Source organism: Aedes albopictus, chromosome 2 (genome assembly GCF_035046485.1).
Source record: "Aedes albopictus strain Foshan chromosome 2, AalbF5, whole genome shotgun sequence".
In the NCBI taxonomy this organism is placed as follows: domain Eukaryota; kingdom Metazoa; phylum Arthropoda; class Insecta; order Diptera; family Culicidae; genus Aedes; species Aedes albopictus.
Genome location: NC_085137.1, coordinates 303,455,744 through 303,470,485, shown reverse-complemented (window position 1 = coordinate 303,470,485; position 14,742 = coordinate 303,455,744). Strand labels below are relative to the sequence as shown.

Genomic DNA, 14,742 nt, shown 5'->3' with positions numbered 1-14,742 from the left:
AAGAAAATTGGCCGGGAAATGGACACTCTAACGGGGTTGCTAACGGCTGACAAAAACGTGAGCCGTGAAATACGAAGGCGCATCATCAGTGGAAGTCGTGCCTGCTATGGGCTCCAGAAGAAACTGCGGTCAAAAAAGATTCACCCCCGCACCAAATGTATCATGTACAAGACGTTAATGAGACCGGTGGTTCTCTACGGACACGAGGCATGGACGATGCTCGAGGAGGACCTGCAAGCGGTCGGAGTTTTCGAGCGACGGGTGCTAAGGACGATCTTCTGCGGCGTGCAGGAGAACTGTGTGTGGCGGAGAAGGATGAACCACGAGCTCGCTGCACTTTACGGCGAACCCAGCCTCCAGAAGGTGGCCAAAGCTGAATGGATACGGTGGGCAGGGCATGTTGCAAGAATGCTGGACAACAACCCTGCAAAGTTGGTGTTTGCTAACCATCCGGTTGGTACAAGAAGGCGTGGAGCGCAGAGAGCACGATGGGCGGACCAGGTGGAGCGTGATCTGGCGAGTGTTGGGCGTGACCGACGTTAGAGAGCTGCAGCTGCAAATCGAATATTATGGCGGCAAATTGTTGATTCAGTATTATCATGAATTTGATGTTAACTAAATAAATGAAAATGAATCTTTCAATCAGATGAAGAACATCTATAATCCACATTGCGAAAATATTGCATACAAGGTAAGTCAATCAGGGAAGCAGAAGTGAACCGAAAGTTGTAGCGAACAATTGTTGACACAGTCTTATCTATGTTAAGATGTGGAACAGAAAACTTTTCTGCTGATTCTCTTCGCGTTACGCCTACTTTCAACGAGCTAAACAAGTAAACGTGTTCATCGTTTGAACTTTGGAACCAATTACAGCTCAATTTGTTTCTATTGAACCTATAAACTATTTAAAATGAACTTTGACAGTTCATAGCTATGTGGAATGTAGCTTCAATCTGCTTCCTAATTAATTTAACATTCAATGATACCAACCCACGTCTCACTTCTTCCAATCAGGACTCACCTAATAGAATATATGTTAGATTTCCGCACCCATCCTGATAGTCAACCCCAAACCATGTGAGACGAAGTCAACTCGAAGACAGGATCTCGGAATATGTTTACATCATGCTATTCCTCTGGGAGCTTATAGTAAAATACGAGTAATCTAATTCTCACTTGTAAACTAATCCAATGAACGTTGTCTCTCTTTCCAGAAATGGACGACATGTTGGTGCACTGCAACAAGAACAGCGTCTACGTGTTGGATTCCAGCTACCGATACCGGGTAAGTAGGTACCTACCTGCCGACTGCACAACAAGCCAATGTTGCACATCGACAAATTAACTCCCCATCAACATCCTTTCCGTTCAGTTCGCATCGTACTCTTGTGCTGTGCGGACGTAAGCTCTCTCTGCTGCAGGAAGTTTTACTACCTAAAGCAATTCAACAGTACTTCTCAGTACTACCCACAATAGCACTTTTCAGCGCTAAATTTATACCTACTGATTCCTTTTCGATCCTTGCCTGGACCCGTGCCTTCGATTATTCGTTGGACCCGTTTACGGAAGTCAAATTCCGTGAAACGGTGGTAATCCTACTTGGACACCGATTAGGGAAAAAACCTCCTGGAAGGTCGCTTCAAATTAAATCATGGTTGCATCATCGAACAAAAGGAAGGGTGAATCCTTGAATTCACCGCTTCCTTCCAAAAAAGTCGGTTTCAAAACTGTCGCTAAACGCGGCAAAGTTAGAAGGAAAGGAGAACTTTCAGCTTCTCCGCTTCCTTCTACAAAAACAATTGTTTCGGATGAAAATTTCGTTGAAATGAGTAATCCTTATGAAACGCTGAACAATTTTTCGGAACAGCAAATTGAGGATGCCTCTAGCCCAGGTACTTCAATTTCTGCTAAAAAACAACGGGTGCCGCCAATCGTGGTCAGCGTCTGTGAATTTGCTGGTTTTAGGCAGGAGATCTTGAACTCCATAAGGGGAATCAAGGTTTCCTTCCAAATTGCCAAGAAAGGAGACTGCCGCGTATTGCCGGAAACCCTGAAAGATCGGGATCTTCTTCTCAAGTACCTTACTGAGAAGAAGCATAAATTTTTCACATACGACGACAGGTCTGCACGCTTGTTCAAAGTCGTATTAAATGGTCTCTCTAGTGATGACAAATCACCTGATGAGATCAAAACTGAACTCAACTTATTACTTGGATTCACTCCAGTCCAAGTAATAAAAATGAAAAAGAGAACCCGCTCTGAGAATCCTCGGCAGGGTATCTCTCAAGAATTTTATTTAGTTCACTTCAACAAAAGTGATCTAAATAACTTGAAATATTTGGAAAAGGCGAAGAAAATGTTTCTTGTCCAAGTGACATGGGAACATTTTCGTAAGCCTGGGGGAAATTTCCAGAACCCAACTCAGTGCCGTCAGTGCCAAGGTTGGGGGCACGGAACGAAACATTGCCACATGGATGCTAAATGCATGATTTGTGGAGGTTCTTCTCACGCCAAGGACAACTGTCCGGTAAGGGAAGATACCAGGAAGTTTAAATGTACGAATTGCGGTGGCAACCATAAGTCAAACTTTTGGGATTGCCCTATCCGCAAAAAAGTTGTCGAATCACGTGCCCGGCAGATGAATGGGAACGCTAGTCGTACCCGAAACTCTGCAGGTAGAATTTCTAACAACACAAATTCTTCCATCAACGATCGGTTGAATAATTTTCATACCGCTCGTACCTATTCGCCGGAGGTAGTTAACCACCAAACAAACCTTCGAGCGAATAATCTACCCTCCAGCAGTGGAGTGAGTAATATTTCTAATTTTGTTCAAACGAATCGAGCTACCTATGCCCATGTGGCTGCGGGTAAACAAAATTCAAATAATTCCTATCACCAAACATCAAATACGGAAAATGCACGTGATTCAGGCATGTCTGCTTCCGATTTTGACTTTTTATCTGAACAATTGCAACAAATGATTGATGCAATGTTCAAAACTCAAACTATGGCTGAAGCAGTCCAAGTTGGAGTTAAATTTACAAATAAAATAGTAATTGGATTACGTTTTGGTAATGGATCCAAATAAATTTTTGAACATTTTAAATTGGAATGCTCGTTCTCTAAATGGTAAAGAGGATGAGCTATTCCATTTTTTAACAGTTAATAATGTGCATATTGCAGTTATTACTGAAACTTATCTAAAACCTGGGTCTTCAATCAAACGAAACCCAAACTATTTTATTTATAGAAATGATCGCCTAGATGGAGCATGTGGTGGAGTTGCTATCATCGTCGACAGGCGCATCAAGCACCAAATTTTTTCATCATTCGAAACCAAAGTTTTTGAAACTTTGGGTGTTTCTGTTGAAACAAACTTTGGTAAACATACTTTCATTGCGGCCTACTTGCCTTTTCAATGCACTGGCCAGCAAATAGATTTTCTTAAATCTGATTTGCGAAAATTAACTCGCAACAGGTCCAAATTTTTCATAATTGGTGATTTTAATGCGAAACATCGCTCGTGGAATAATCTTCAGTCCAATTCAAACGGCAGGATTTTATTTGATCAGTGCTCTTCAGGATATTTTTCTATTCTATATCCCGATAGCCCCACTTGTTTTTCTTCTGCTAGAAATCCCTCAACAATTGATTTGGTCTTAACTGACTCAAGTCAGCATTGTAGCCAATTGATTACTCATGCTGACTTTGATTCTGATCATCTTCCTGTAACATTTCAAATTTCCCATGAAGCGATTTTTAATCCCATCAGCTCTACTTTCAATTATCACAGAGCTGACTGGGATACATATAAAACATACATCGATAGCCATTTAGATGTTAATGTTTCATTGGAAACACATTTTGATATTGACAATGCCCTCGAAACTTTGACTAGTACTATAGTCGAAGCTAGAAGCGCATCAATACCAAAGTGTGAAGTCAAATTCGACTCAGTTATTATTGACGACGATCTGAAACTTCTGATCCGTCTTAAAAACGTGAGAAGAAGACAATTCCAACGAACTCGAGATCCTGCTTTAAAAGTAATCTGGCAGGATCTTCAGAAGGAAATTAAAAAACGTTTCACCGAATTGAGAAACAAAAATTTTGCAAATAAAGTTTCTCAATTAAACCCCGGCTCTAGGCCGTTTTGGAAATTGACAAAAATTTTGAAAAAACCTCAGAAGCCTATTCCTGCGCTGAAAGAGGATAACAAAATATTATTAACTAATTCTGAAAAAGCACAAAAACTTGCCAAACAGTTTGAAAGTGCGCATAATTTCAGTATAGGTCTCACTAGCCCAATAGAACATCAGGTTGCCCGCGAATTCGAAAACATTCTCAATCATGAGAACATTTTCGACAATTCATTGGGCACTGATTTGGACGAAGTGAGATCTATTATAAAGAAGTTTAAGAATATGAAAGCTCCGGGTGATGACGGAATTTTCTATATTCTCATCAAAAAACTTCCAGAAAGTTGCTTATCATTTTTGGTTAATATATTTAACAAATGTTTTCAGTTAGCATATTTTCCTGAAAAATGGAAAAATGCTAAAGTTGTTCCAATTTTGAAGCCTGACAAAAATCCTGCCGAAGCTTCTAGTTATCGTCCAATTAGCTTACTGTCATCTATCAGTAAACTTTTTGAAAAACTTATTTTAAATAGAATGATGATTCATATCGATGAAAATTCTATTTTTGCCAATGAGCAGTTCGGATTCCGCCATGGTCATTCGACTACTCATCAACTTTTACGGGTAACGAATTTCATTCGTTCCAATAAATCTGAAGGTTACTCCACTGGTGTAGCACTTCTTGACATAGAAAAAGCATTCGATAGTGTTTGGCACGAAGGCTTGATCGTAAAATTGAAACATTTTAATTTTCCACTATACATTATTAAAATTATTCAAAACTATTTATCGGATCGAACACTTCAGGTAAATTATCAAAATTCCAAGTCAGATAGATTACCTGTAAGAGCTGGTGTTCCACAAGGCAGCATACTGGGACCAACCTTATACAATATTTTTACCTCCGACTTACCTGATTTGCCACAGGGATGTCAAAAATCGTTATTTGCAGATGACACAGGAATCTCAGCCAAGGGGCGAAGTTTGCGTGTCATTTGTAGTAGATTGCAAAAAAGTTTAGATATTTTTTCTTCTTATTTGCAAAAATGGAAGATTTCTCCAAATGCTTCCAAAACTCAACTTATCATATTCCCACATAAGCCAAGAGCTCTTTATTTGAAACCCTCAAGTAGACATGTTGTCACTATGAGGGGAACTCCAATAAATTGGTCGGAAGAAGTTAAGTATCTAGGGCTCTTACTAGATAAAAACTTAACTTTTAAAAACCATATAGAAAGCATTCAAACTAAGTGCAATAAATACATTAAGTGTTTATACCCACTTATTAATAGAAAATCAAAACTTTGTCGCAAAAACAAATTTATGATTTATAAACAAATTTTCAGACCGGCCATGTTGTACGCTGTCCCAATATGGTCGAGCTGTTGCAATACCAGAAAGAAGCAACTTCAGAGGATTCAAAATAAAATTTTGAAAATGATTCTGAAGTTGCCTCCATGGTATAGCACTAATGAGTTGCATCAAATTTCTAATATTGAAACATTGGAACAGATGTCAACTAAAATCATTGCCAACTTTCGTCAAAAATCGTTGCAGTCTTCTATTGCTACGATTAGCTCTTTGTATAATTAGTTTAAGGTGGGTTAGGGTTAGGATAAGCTTAGACTGACTGCACATATCTATGGTATTAAGGTGGGTTAGGGTTAGGATAAGTTGAAAAAAAAATGTATTTCTGACACGCAGGTGAAAAATAAAGCCTGCAAAAAATCTTAACTGCTACAGCAAATGAAATGTAATATGTTATTAATTAGTATTGATAATAGCTTAAATTTATTTCACCAAATTAGGATGATAGTGTGTTATAATACACAGAACACCTAGATTAAGTTGAAGAATGTAAAAATTGATTGAGATACTAATAAAGATTATTAAAAAAAAAAAAAAAAAAAAAAAAAAAAAAAACATCCTTTCCGTTTGGTTGTGTAAATATTGGCGTCCTTCCAAACGTCGTCGTCGTCGGAACCTTCCCGGAACGGCATACCTACACTTCTATATATGGACTGCATAAATTTTGGTCCATTCCAATGCGACGTCGACGTGTCGCTCTGGGGAAGCACCAATTTGCAAGTGGAATGGAATTTCTTGCCAAAAATGTTACAAAAAAAAACTTCCAACTCAACTTCAAAGTGCTCTGCTGTAACAAAATTTGCCTTTGCGATTCTGGTGACAACTTGCGAGCGAACGAACAAACGCAAGACAAGTGACATCGGAAAGACATTTTCCCCAGCAGGTAGATTTAAATTGAACTTCGGTAGCCAGGTAACGCAGCTGCTGACATCGGGGTGAGGGAAGAAAAGAAATCTCATTAGGAGTGATTCTTACGACACGAAGAAGCAATTGCCACTCTGGGAGCCATGTGATAGATATTGTTAGCCCTAGCGTTCTGCATTGACCGGACAAGAGTAGACGTTGAGTTGGGAGCATCTCCGAATGCTGTCGGATCAATGTCAAACATGAGAAGCATCCACCGTGGGAATTGAATCTAGAGAATTGTAGACAAAAGCTTTTGCGGTAAATTAGATTTGGATTACATGGTACAGGTGTTCCGGGCGAAATGTTTGTTGGTGATGATGATGGAGTGTGTTTATCGTTATCGTCATAATTGGGCCATGTTGGTATCTGAAATTCATACTGGTTAACACAGTATAAAATCCTAATTGTTTGAAATTTATTGTTATCAACCCCAAGTGTTTGTCGGAGCGCACCAAAGTCAGAGTGCAATCTACTACACTAGTTACTGTTCGCTGCTCTTGTATAGCATATTGCATAGTTTTGGAGCCGAAAACCCCATGAAATAGCCACCATCTTGAATGCCATCTTGGATATTCTGGTCGCCACTTTTGGACTCCCGACATCTTCCTCATATCAAATATACCCATATTGCATTGTTTTAGGGCCTAAAACTACATTAAATAGTCGCCATCTTGAATTTGAGACCGCCATCTTGGATATTCCGGTTACCATGTTTGAACTCCGGACATCTTCCCCATACCAAATACATACACCCATATTTCATGGATTTAGGACCTAAAACTCCATTGAATAGCAGCCATCTTGAATATTCAGCCGCCAACTTGGATTTTAGACCGCCATTTTGGATATTCTGGTCGTCATTTTTGCACTCCGGACATCTTCCCCATACTAAATATACCCATATTGCATGGTTTTAGGGTAATAAACTACATTAAATAGCCGCCATCTTGAATTTGGAGCTGCCATCTTGCACATTCTGGTCGCCATTTTGGACTCCGGACATCTACCCCATATCAAATACATACACCCATATTTCATGGATTTAGGACCTAAACCTCCATTGCATAGCAGCCATCTTGAATATTCAGCCGCCAACTTGGATTTTAGATCGCCATTTTGGATATTCTGGTCGTCATTTTTGCACTCCGGACATCTTCCCCATACTAAATATACCCATATTGCATGGTTTTAGGGTCATAAACTACATTAAATAGCCGCCATCTTGAATTTGGAGCTGCCATCGTGCACATTCTGGTCGCCATTTTGGACTCCGGACATCTACCCCATACCAAATACATACACCCATATTTCATGGATTTAGGACCTAAAACTCCATTGCATAGCAGCCATCTTGAATATTCAGCCGCCAACTTGGATTTTAGAACGCCATCTTGGATATTCTGGTCTCCATTTTTGGACTCCGGACATCTTCCCCATACTAAATATACCCATATTGCATGGTTTTAGGGTCATAAACTTCATTAAATAGCTGCCATCTTGAATTTGGAGCTGCCATCTTGCACATTCTGGTCGCCATTTTGGACTTCGGACATCTTCCCCATACCAAATACATACACCCATATTTCATGGATTTAGGACCTAAAACTCCATTGAATAGCAGCCATCTTGAATATTCAGCCGCCAACTTGGATTTTAGAACGCCATCTTGGATATTCTGGTCGTCATTTTTGCACTCCGGACATCTTCCCCATACTAATATACCCATATTGCATGGTTTTAGGGTCATAAACTTCATTAAATAGCCGCCATCTTGAATTTGGAGCCGCCATCTTGCACATTCTGGTCGCCATTTTGGACTCCGGACATCTACCCCATACCAAATACATACACCCATATTTCATAGATTTAGGACCTAAAACTCCATTGAATAGCAGCCATCTTGAATATTCAGCCGCCAACTTGGATTTTAGACCGCCATCTTGGATATTCTGGTCTCCATTTTTGGACTCCCGACATCTTTCTCATATCAAATATACCCATATTGCATGGTTTTAGCGCATAAAACTACATTAAATAGCCGCCATCTTGGATATTAGACCGCCATCTTAAATATTCTTGTCGCCATATTAAAACTACGGACATCTTCCCCATACCAAACAAACCCATGTTGCATGGTTTTAGGGTCTTAAACTTTATTAAACAACCGCCATCTTGAATATAGGAGCCGCCATCTTGGATTCTAGACCACCATCTAGGATATTCTGATCGCTATTTTTGGACTCCAGAAATCTTCCCCATACCAAATATACCCATATTGCATGGTTCAGGGCCTAAAACTCCTTTAAACACCGCCATCTTGAATTGTGAGCTGCCATCTTGGATTTTAGACCTCCATATTGGATATTCTGGTCGCCACGTTTGGACTCCGGACATCTTCTCCATTGTACCAAATATACCCATATTGCACATCTTCTCCATACCAAATGGGTATTTGCATGGTTTGGGGCCTAATAATCCAGTAAAGAACCGCCATGTTGAATTTTGAGCCACCATCTTGGATTTTGGTCCGCCATCTTGGATATTCTGGTCGCCATTTTTGGGACTCCGGGCATTTTACAAAATATACACATTGCATATTGCATGGTTTTAGCACAGTTTTAGGGCCTAAACTCCATTAAACTGCCGCCATCTTGAATTTGGAGCCGCCATCTTGGATATTTGACCGCCATCTTGGATATTCTGGGGGCCATTTTTGAGTTCCGGGCATCTTCCTCTTGTCAAATATACCCATATTGCATGGTTTTAGGACCAACATTTTCAACCGCCATCTTGGATTTTATACCGCCATCTTGGATAATCTGGTCGCCATATTGAATATTGGGCCGATATTGGAGATTTTCTGGTCTACAGTATTAATTTCTGCACAAAATTCGTCAACCATGCTGAAGGCTACAAAAATCGGCGCAGCTTGATGTGTCGCATGATGGGGCTTGGTTCAGTTTTATATAACTGGGACAGGTAAAATTTTCACTTTTCAAAAAATGTTCAACTCGCTGTAACTTTTCGAAAAGGGCATCAAATATTCTCAAAATTTTACTGTAAGTTCATCAACTAGTTGTGTATCAGTGGACAAAATTTGGTAAAGATTGGGCCATTCTACACGAAGTTTTGAAGATTCTAGAAAAAGCTGTAATTATTCGATAGCCAACTTTGAGCTGTTGTATCTCCGGATTCAATGAACCGAATGCAATGAAATTTTGATCATTTATGACTTATATAATGAACTTTGAAAAACAGTTTACCTAATTAGAAATTATTAACAAGAAAAAAAGTTATGGCGATTTCATTTATTCTATGTTTTTTTTAGTAAATTTATATATTTTTCATATGCACCCTATTACTTTTTCAATTTAATGCCGGCTATTTGGTTACTTTCCTTTAAAACATAAACATATTCAAGTCAATTAGAGGGAATTATAATGAACTATAATTACTATCTCGAATTTTGAAACGATGATGAAGTTTTGAAATAATTGGTGTTATATTAGAAAAATAATCCAATCGTAATAATTTTCTTTCGTGTAAAGAATTTTAAGTTTTGTCAAAAGTTTTTAATAGCTCATTATATAAGTCATAAATGATCAAAATTTCATTGCATTCGGTTTATTGAATCCGGAGATATAACAGCTCAAAGTTGGCTATCGGATAATTAAACCTTTTTCTAGAACCTTTATAACTTCGTATAGAAGGGCTCGATCTTTTCCAAATTTTGTCCACTGATACACAACTAGTTGATGAACTTACAGTAAAAATTTGAGAATATTTGATGCCCTTTTCGAAAAGTTACAGCGAGTTGAACATTTTTTGAAAAGTGAAAATTTTACCTGTCCCAGTTATTTTGAGTATCCCCTGTATGACCAATTCCACCGATGCTGGTCCGGATCACTAAAATGGCCATTACTCCGGAACGCCTTGGCCGATCCTAACCATTTTCAATAGCAAACAATGCGGTAAAATTCCGGTTCGATTCGTGCTAAAATCCGTAAAATCGGTTAATGGGAAGTGCCTTAAAAGTGAGTGATCTTTTTTGTACACAGACATACATACACACATTCACACATACACACATACACACATGCAGACATCATCTCAATTCGACGAACTGAGTTGATTGGTATATGACCCTGCAAGCCTTCTATCGAAAATTCGTTTTTTTTTGAGTGAACATATAGCCTTTCAGTACACTTCGGTGTACGAGAAAGGCATAAAGTTCACCACTCCAGAGCCATAAGGGAAAAAATACCTGGGGGAGCGCCCAGGTACCCCACAGGCTCCGGTAACGATCGAGCAGCATTTTCATCCCCTCGATCACGCATTTCTCGGCACGGGTCGCTTGACACCTTGAATTGGGGTTAATAGTCCTATACTTAGCCGGCAACAACACGACTCACTCACAGAAGGGGAGGGGGTCGTCAGTCCTCTGGATCATCGTCCCTGCTGCTCCACACGGTCATGTGTACACAGCACGACCATTCATGAATGACGTAGCATTTTAAGGGGGAGGGATTGTGTCAGGTTTTGCTACGAACCATGTATAAGGTACCTATTGGCAAATAGGAGGAAAGGGATGTCAAGATTCTGCCAAAATTGCTACGACATTTGTGGAGGCTCCCATAGTAGGTATAACACCGTAGTTGATTTTAATTTCAAGTCCCCTCCGTTCAACGTATCATATAAGCAATATCCTACTACACACCTCAAGATTGATTTATTTTTCTTATAAAACCCGTCATCTTTCCCATTTGATCGCATGTAAGCTTTCATAAATCAAACACTTCGCGCACGCATCAGGGATTTAGAAAACCAACTCAAACAGCTATCTTTTTAATCAAGTAAAATCCTAGCAGCCATCCTGCGAGCGCTCATACAATCACTTATCATTCGCAGCTGGTTCCTTCCTTCTAACCATCATCACTCCCGGGATGGCTGGAGCAATTCATGCTTTGATTGTACGCGTGTTGGAATGGAAAAGAGTTTTTCTTTTCACTTGCATTGAGTAATGGACGAAGTAAAAATGAAGGGCGGCGGCGGCTGCTGCTGCTTTCAGCAAACGATTTATTTCCATAATTCCCTCCCTCTTTATTCTGGGTATCTACATACAACAGCAGCGCCCTACACAGAAGATACCTACTTACTTTCAAGCTTTTCCTCCACTGACTGGCTGACTGACGACTTGCATCCGCATGAGGAACGAGCAGCAGCGCGGAAACAATTACAGGATGTGATGCATAATTTACACTGCTCTTAAGAATGACTGCTTTCCATCTGGGGTAGTGATGAATTGATGGTGAAAGTTTCATTTTTCTCGTATATGAGACACGGTGGGTTCTTTTTTTAGAAAATCTATCACGATGTATAACATCACACTCGTGATCAAACAGAATTAACAATTTCACGCTTCTGTGCAGTGCAATGGGACCTCAAAAACTCTCTGAGACTCGACTGCTGAAACCCTCTGAAACCAAGCTGTAGTCCGCTAGAGAATCGAATATAGAGCAATGAAATAAGGCGGGACATATACCAAATTTATTTTAAATGACCTCGTGAGAGACTTAAATATGATTCGCATAACTTGAGACTGACTTACGGAGAGGGGCAGTAAAACTCTGTTCCTCCCCTCGATACTATCTTTGATCCCCGATAATTCATTTTAAATCTTTCTAGACATTTCTGAAGCAACCTTGGCAGAAATTTCTGAATTAACTTTAAGGTGTTCCTTAAGGAATCCATTAAGAGTTTCTCGGGCGAATCCCCCTTAAGGTCATCAAGCTTCTAATCGCACCATGCTGTGAGGTGAAGGTTCGATTCCCGCTCCAGGTGTTGGAATTTTTCTTAAGAATAGTTCCTTCTCCATATCCACTGGTGCATGCTCCTTGTGTCCCTTGTCTAGTGTTAAGTTTCGTTCAGTCGTACAGACACTGGCTGAAGATGGTGTCCTTGTTTTTAAAATAACTCCAGAAATCTGCGAAGGAATTATTCGACCGTTGCCGAAGAAAATATTACAATAATTCTTCGGGAATTTCTGAATTAATTATTGGAGAATTTAAGGAAGAATTTTTGGAGGATTAATTGAGGGAATTCTTGAAAAAAATCTAGAAGAAACTTCTATTGGAAGAATTTTTTGAAGCATTTCTAGAGAATTCTCCCAAAGAATTCTTTCGTCACATGTGAATTCCTACAATACCTTCCCAGTAAGGTAATCCAACTTCAAACAGTTCGAGGAATAACTTCTCAATTCGTTCTTTTTAAGATCAATAAGCTCCAGAATAAAAATGGTTCAATTCCATCAAGTCTAAGTGGATGGTGACTCATTCCTTCTTCTGAAAAAATCCAGCGAAGCTTGTTGAATAATAAGCAATATAACCTCTAAAAGAGGATTTTTTTTGAAGAAGTTCAAGAAAAAAATTGGAAGAGTTCCCGAAGAATGCCAGTAGAAAAATATGTGAGAATTTCCTGCTGAACTTTTGGACGAATTTCTGGCGGAACTTTGGAAGGAATTCCCAATGAAGTTCTGATATATAACTCGTAAGTTCCGAAACAATTGGTAAAACAAACTCTTTAAAGAATGGAAAATTCCTACGAGTACCTGAAATAATTTCCGGAGTATTTCAGGAGCTACTCTTGGAAGAATTTCCGTAAGGCCGCCTGAAAAGTAGACGAAAAGCCTGGAAGAGTTATAAGAAAAACTTCAAACCTAATTAAAAAAAAAATCTGCAAAAGCTATGTTCATATAGAATCCGGAATGACAAAATCACGTATATCTTAGAACTAGTATAATATTTTCCGAAGAAAAATATCCCAGAGAAAATGCTGTAATTTGCCGCAGTCTAGAAGATTTCCTAGGAGAATTGAAAGATCTATTTGCCAATCAACTTGTGATTAATGGGAACAAACGCGGGCGTGTTGCGTATTGGCATCTAAGCCGGAAGAGATGGTTTGTGAAAAAAAGGAATGTTCATGGTGTGGGCTCGGGTTCAGTTTGGCTTTTTCTTCCACAGAAACCTGTTCTGTGGCATAATTGGTTAAAACACCGGTCTAGTGAATACGGAGTCGTGGTTTTGGATCCCGCCAGAACGCATTTTTTTACAAGTTTATCTCTCAATTTGTCAATTAGCAACATTATGTCCCTTTTAATTAATTACAAGTTTGTACGTATGTTTCAGACATACTAGCAAATCTGTTGAATGCCAGTTAAGGGCACTATGGCACTATATAACATTGGTTTACCTGAGACTGGCCACAACCGGTGCCCGCATTCAATTGTTTGTGTTGAATGGTAGCCCAGGTATTAATCTGAAGCTTTATCCAACATTTTGGCACCGGAATAGCTGGCTCAGGGCCAATGAAGTCATGTGATGCTCCAGTGTGAGCTAACTCATCAGCCAATTCATTTCCAGCGATGGAAGAATGGTTAGCTACCCATTACTAGGTGAACATCGTTTGCTGAATTCAGCTCCTTGATATGAGTTCGACAAGCGATTACCAACTTCGACCTAGAGTTGACCGAAGCAAAGGTGACTATCTGAACAGAACTAGGGTCTTGTACCATTTGGGCAGGTGTACCTATTTAAGGCACTTGTCGCCATAACTAAGTCAATTCCAAACCGATTGATTTGAATTTTTGTATAGAGTTAGATACCGTAGGTGCCTAGCTCTATAAAAAAAATTCAAACCAATCGGTTTTAAAATTACTTAGTTATAGCGGCAAGTGTCCAAAATAGGTGCACCTGCCCAAATGGTATAAGACCCTATATTACTTTGCCCATTGCGTGTTGCTGAAGTGCTGATTGCACTCCACACAAAAGAACTAATATTCGGCGTAAAAAACGGTACGGTGTCTACCAAGTGAGTAAAACTGATGTAGTTTTAGCTTACGAGAGTAAACACTAGCAACAGATCGACATTCGAGAAGGGAGCCATCGGTGTAACATACGATGCCTTCTGAAATACTTCTCTCCAGATAACCTCTTACAAGCTACCACACAAGACATCAGTTTATCAATATTGGTTGAACAACAGTTGTGTAAATCCATTTGATATACTTGGGTTTTAGACCCCTCGTTTTACCAAAGGTACGCCGGCATTGACCGAAGGCCATACAAGCTTTCTTGATTCTGAGCTCAATATGAGGTATCCAGGAAAGCTTGGAATCAATAATGACTCCAACGTACTTTACCTGTTCAGTCACATCGATTTCAGAATCAAAGAGACTCAAAGGTCGAACGCCATTACGGTTTCGCCTTTCCGTAACAAGAACATTAGAGTAATGCGGGGCAAAAGTTCGCACGGGGCAAAAGTTCGCAGT

At 39.6% G+C, this 14,742-nt stretch overlaps 1 protein-coding gene across 1 annotated transcript in view; it reads left to right on the top strand.

Moving 5' to 3' along the window:
• LOC109423852 (uncharacterized membrane protein DDB_G0293934) overlaps positions 1–14,742 on the top strand; it is a 619,352-nt gene that overhangs the window by 468,982 nt on the left and 135,628 nt on the right. Inside the window, exon 3 of the mRNA XM_062852168.1 lies at positions 1,215–1,285. Coding sequence (XP_062708152.1) covers positions 1,215–1,285 — 71 coding nt within the window. The remainder of the gene's footprint in view (positions 1–1,214; positions 1,286–14,742) is intronic.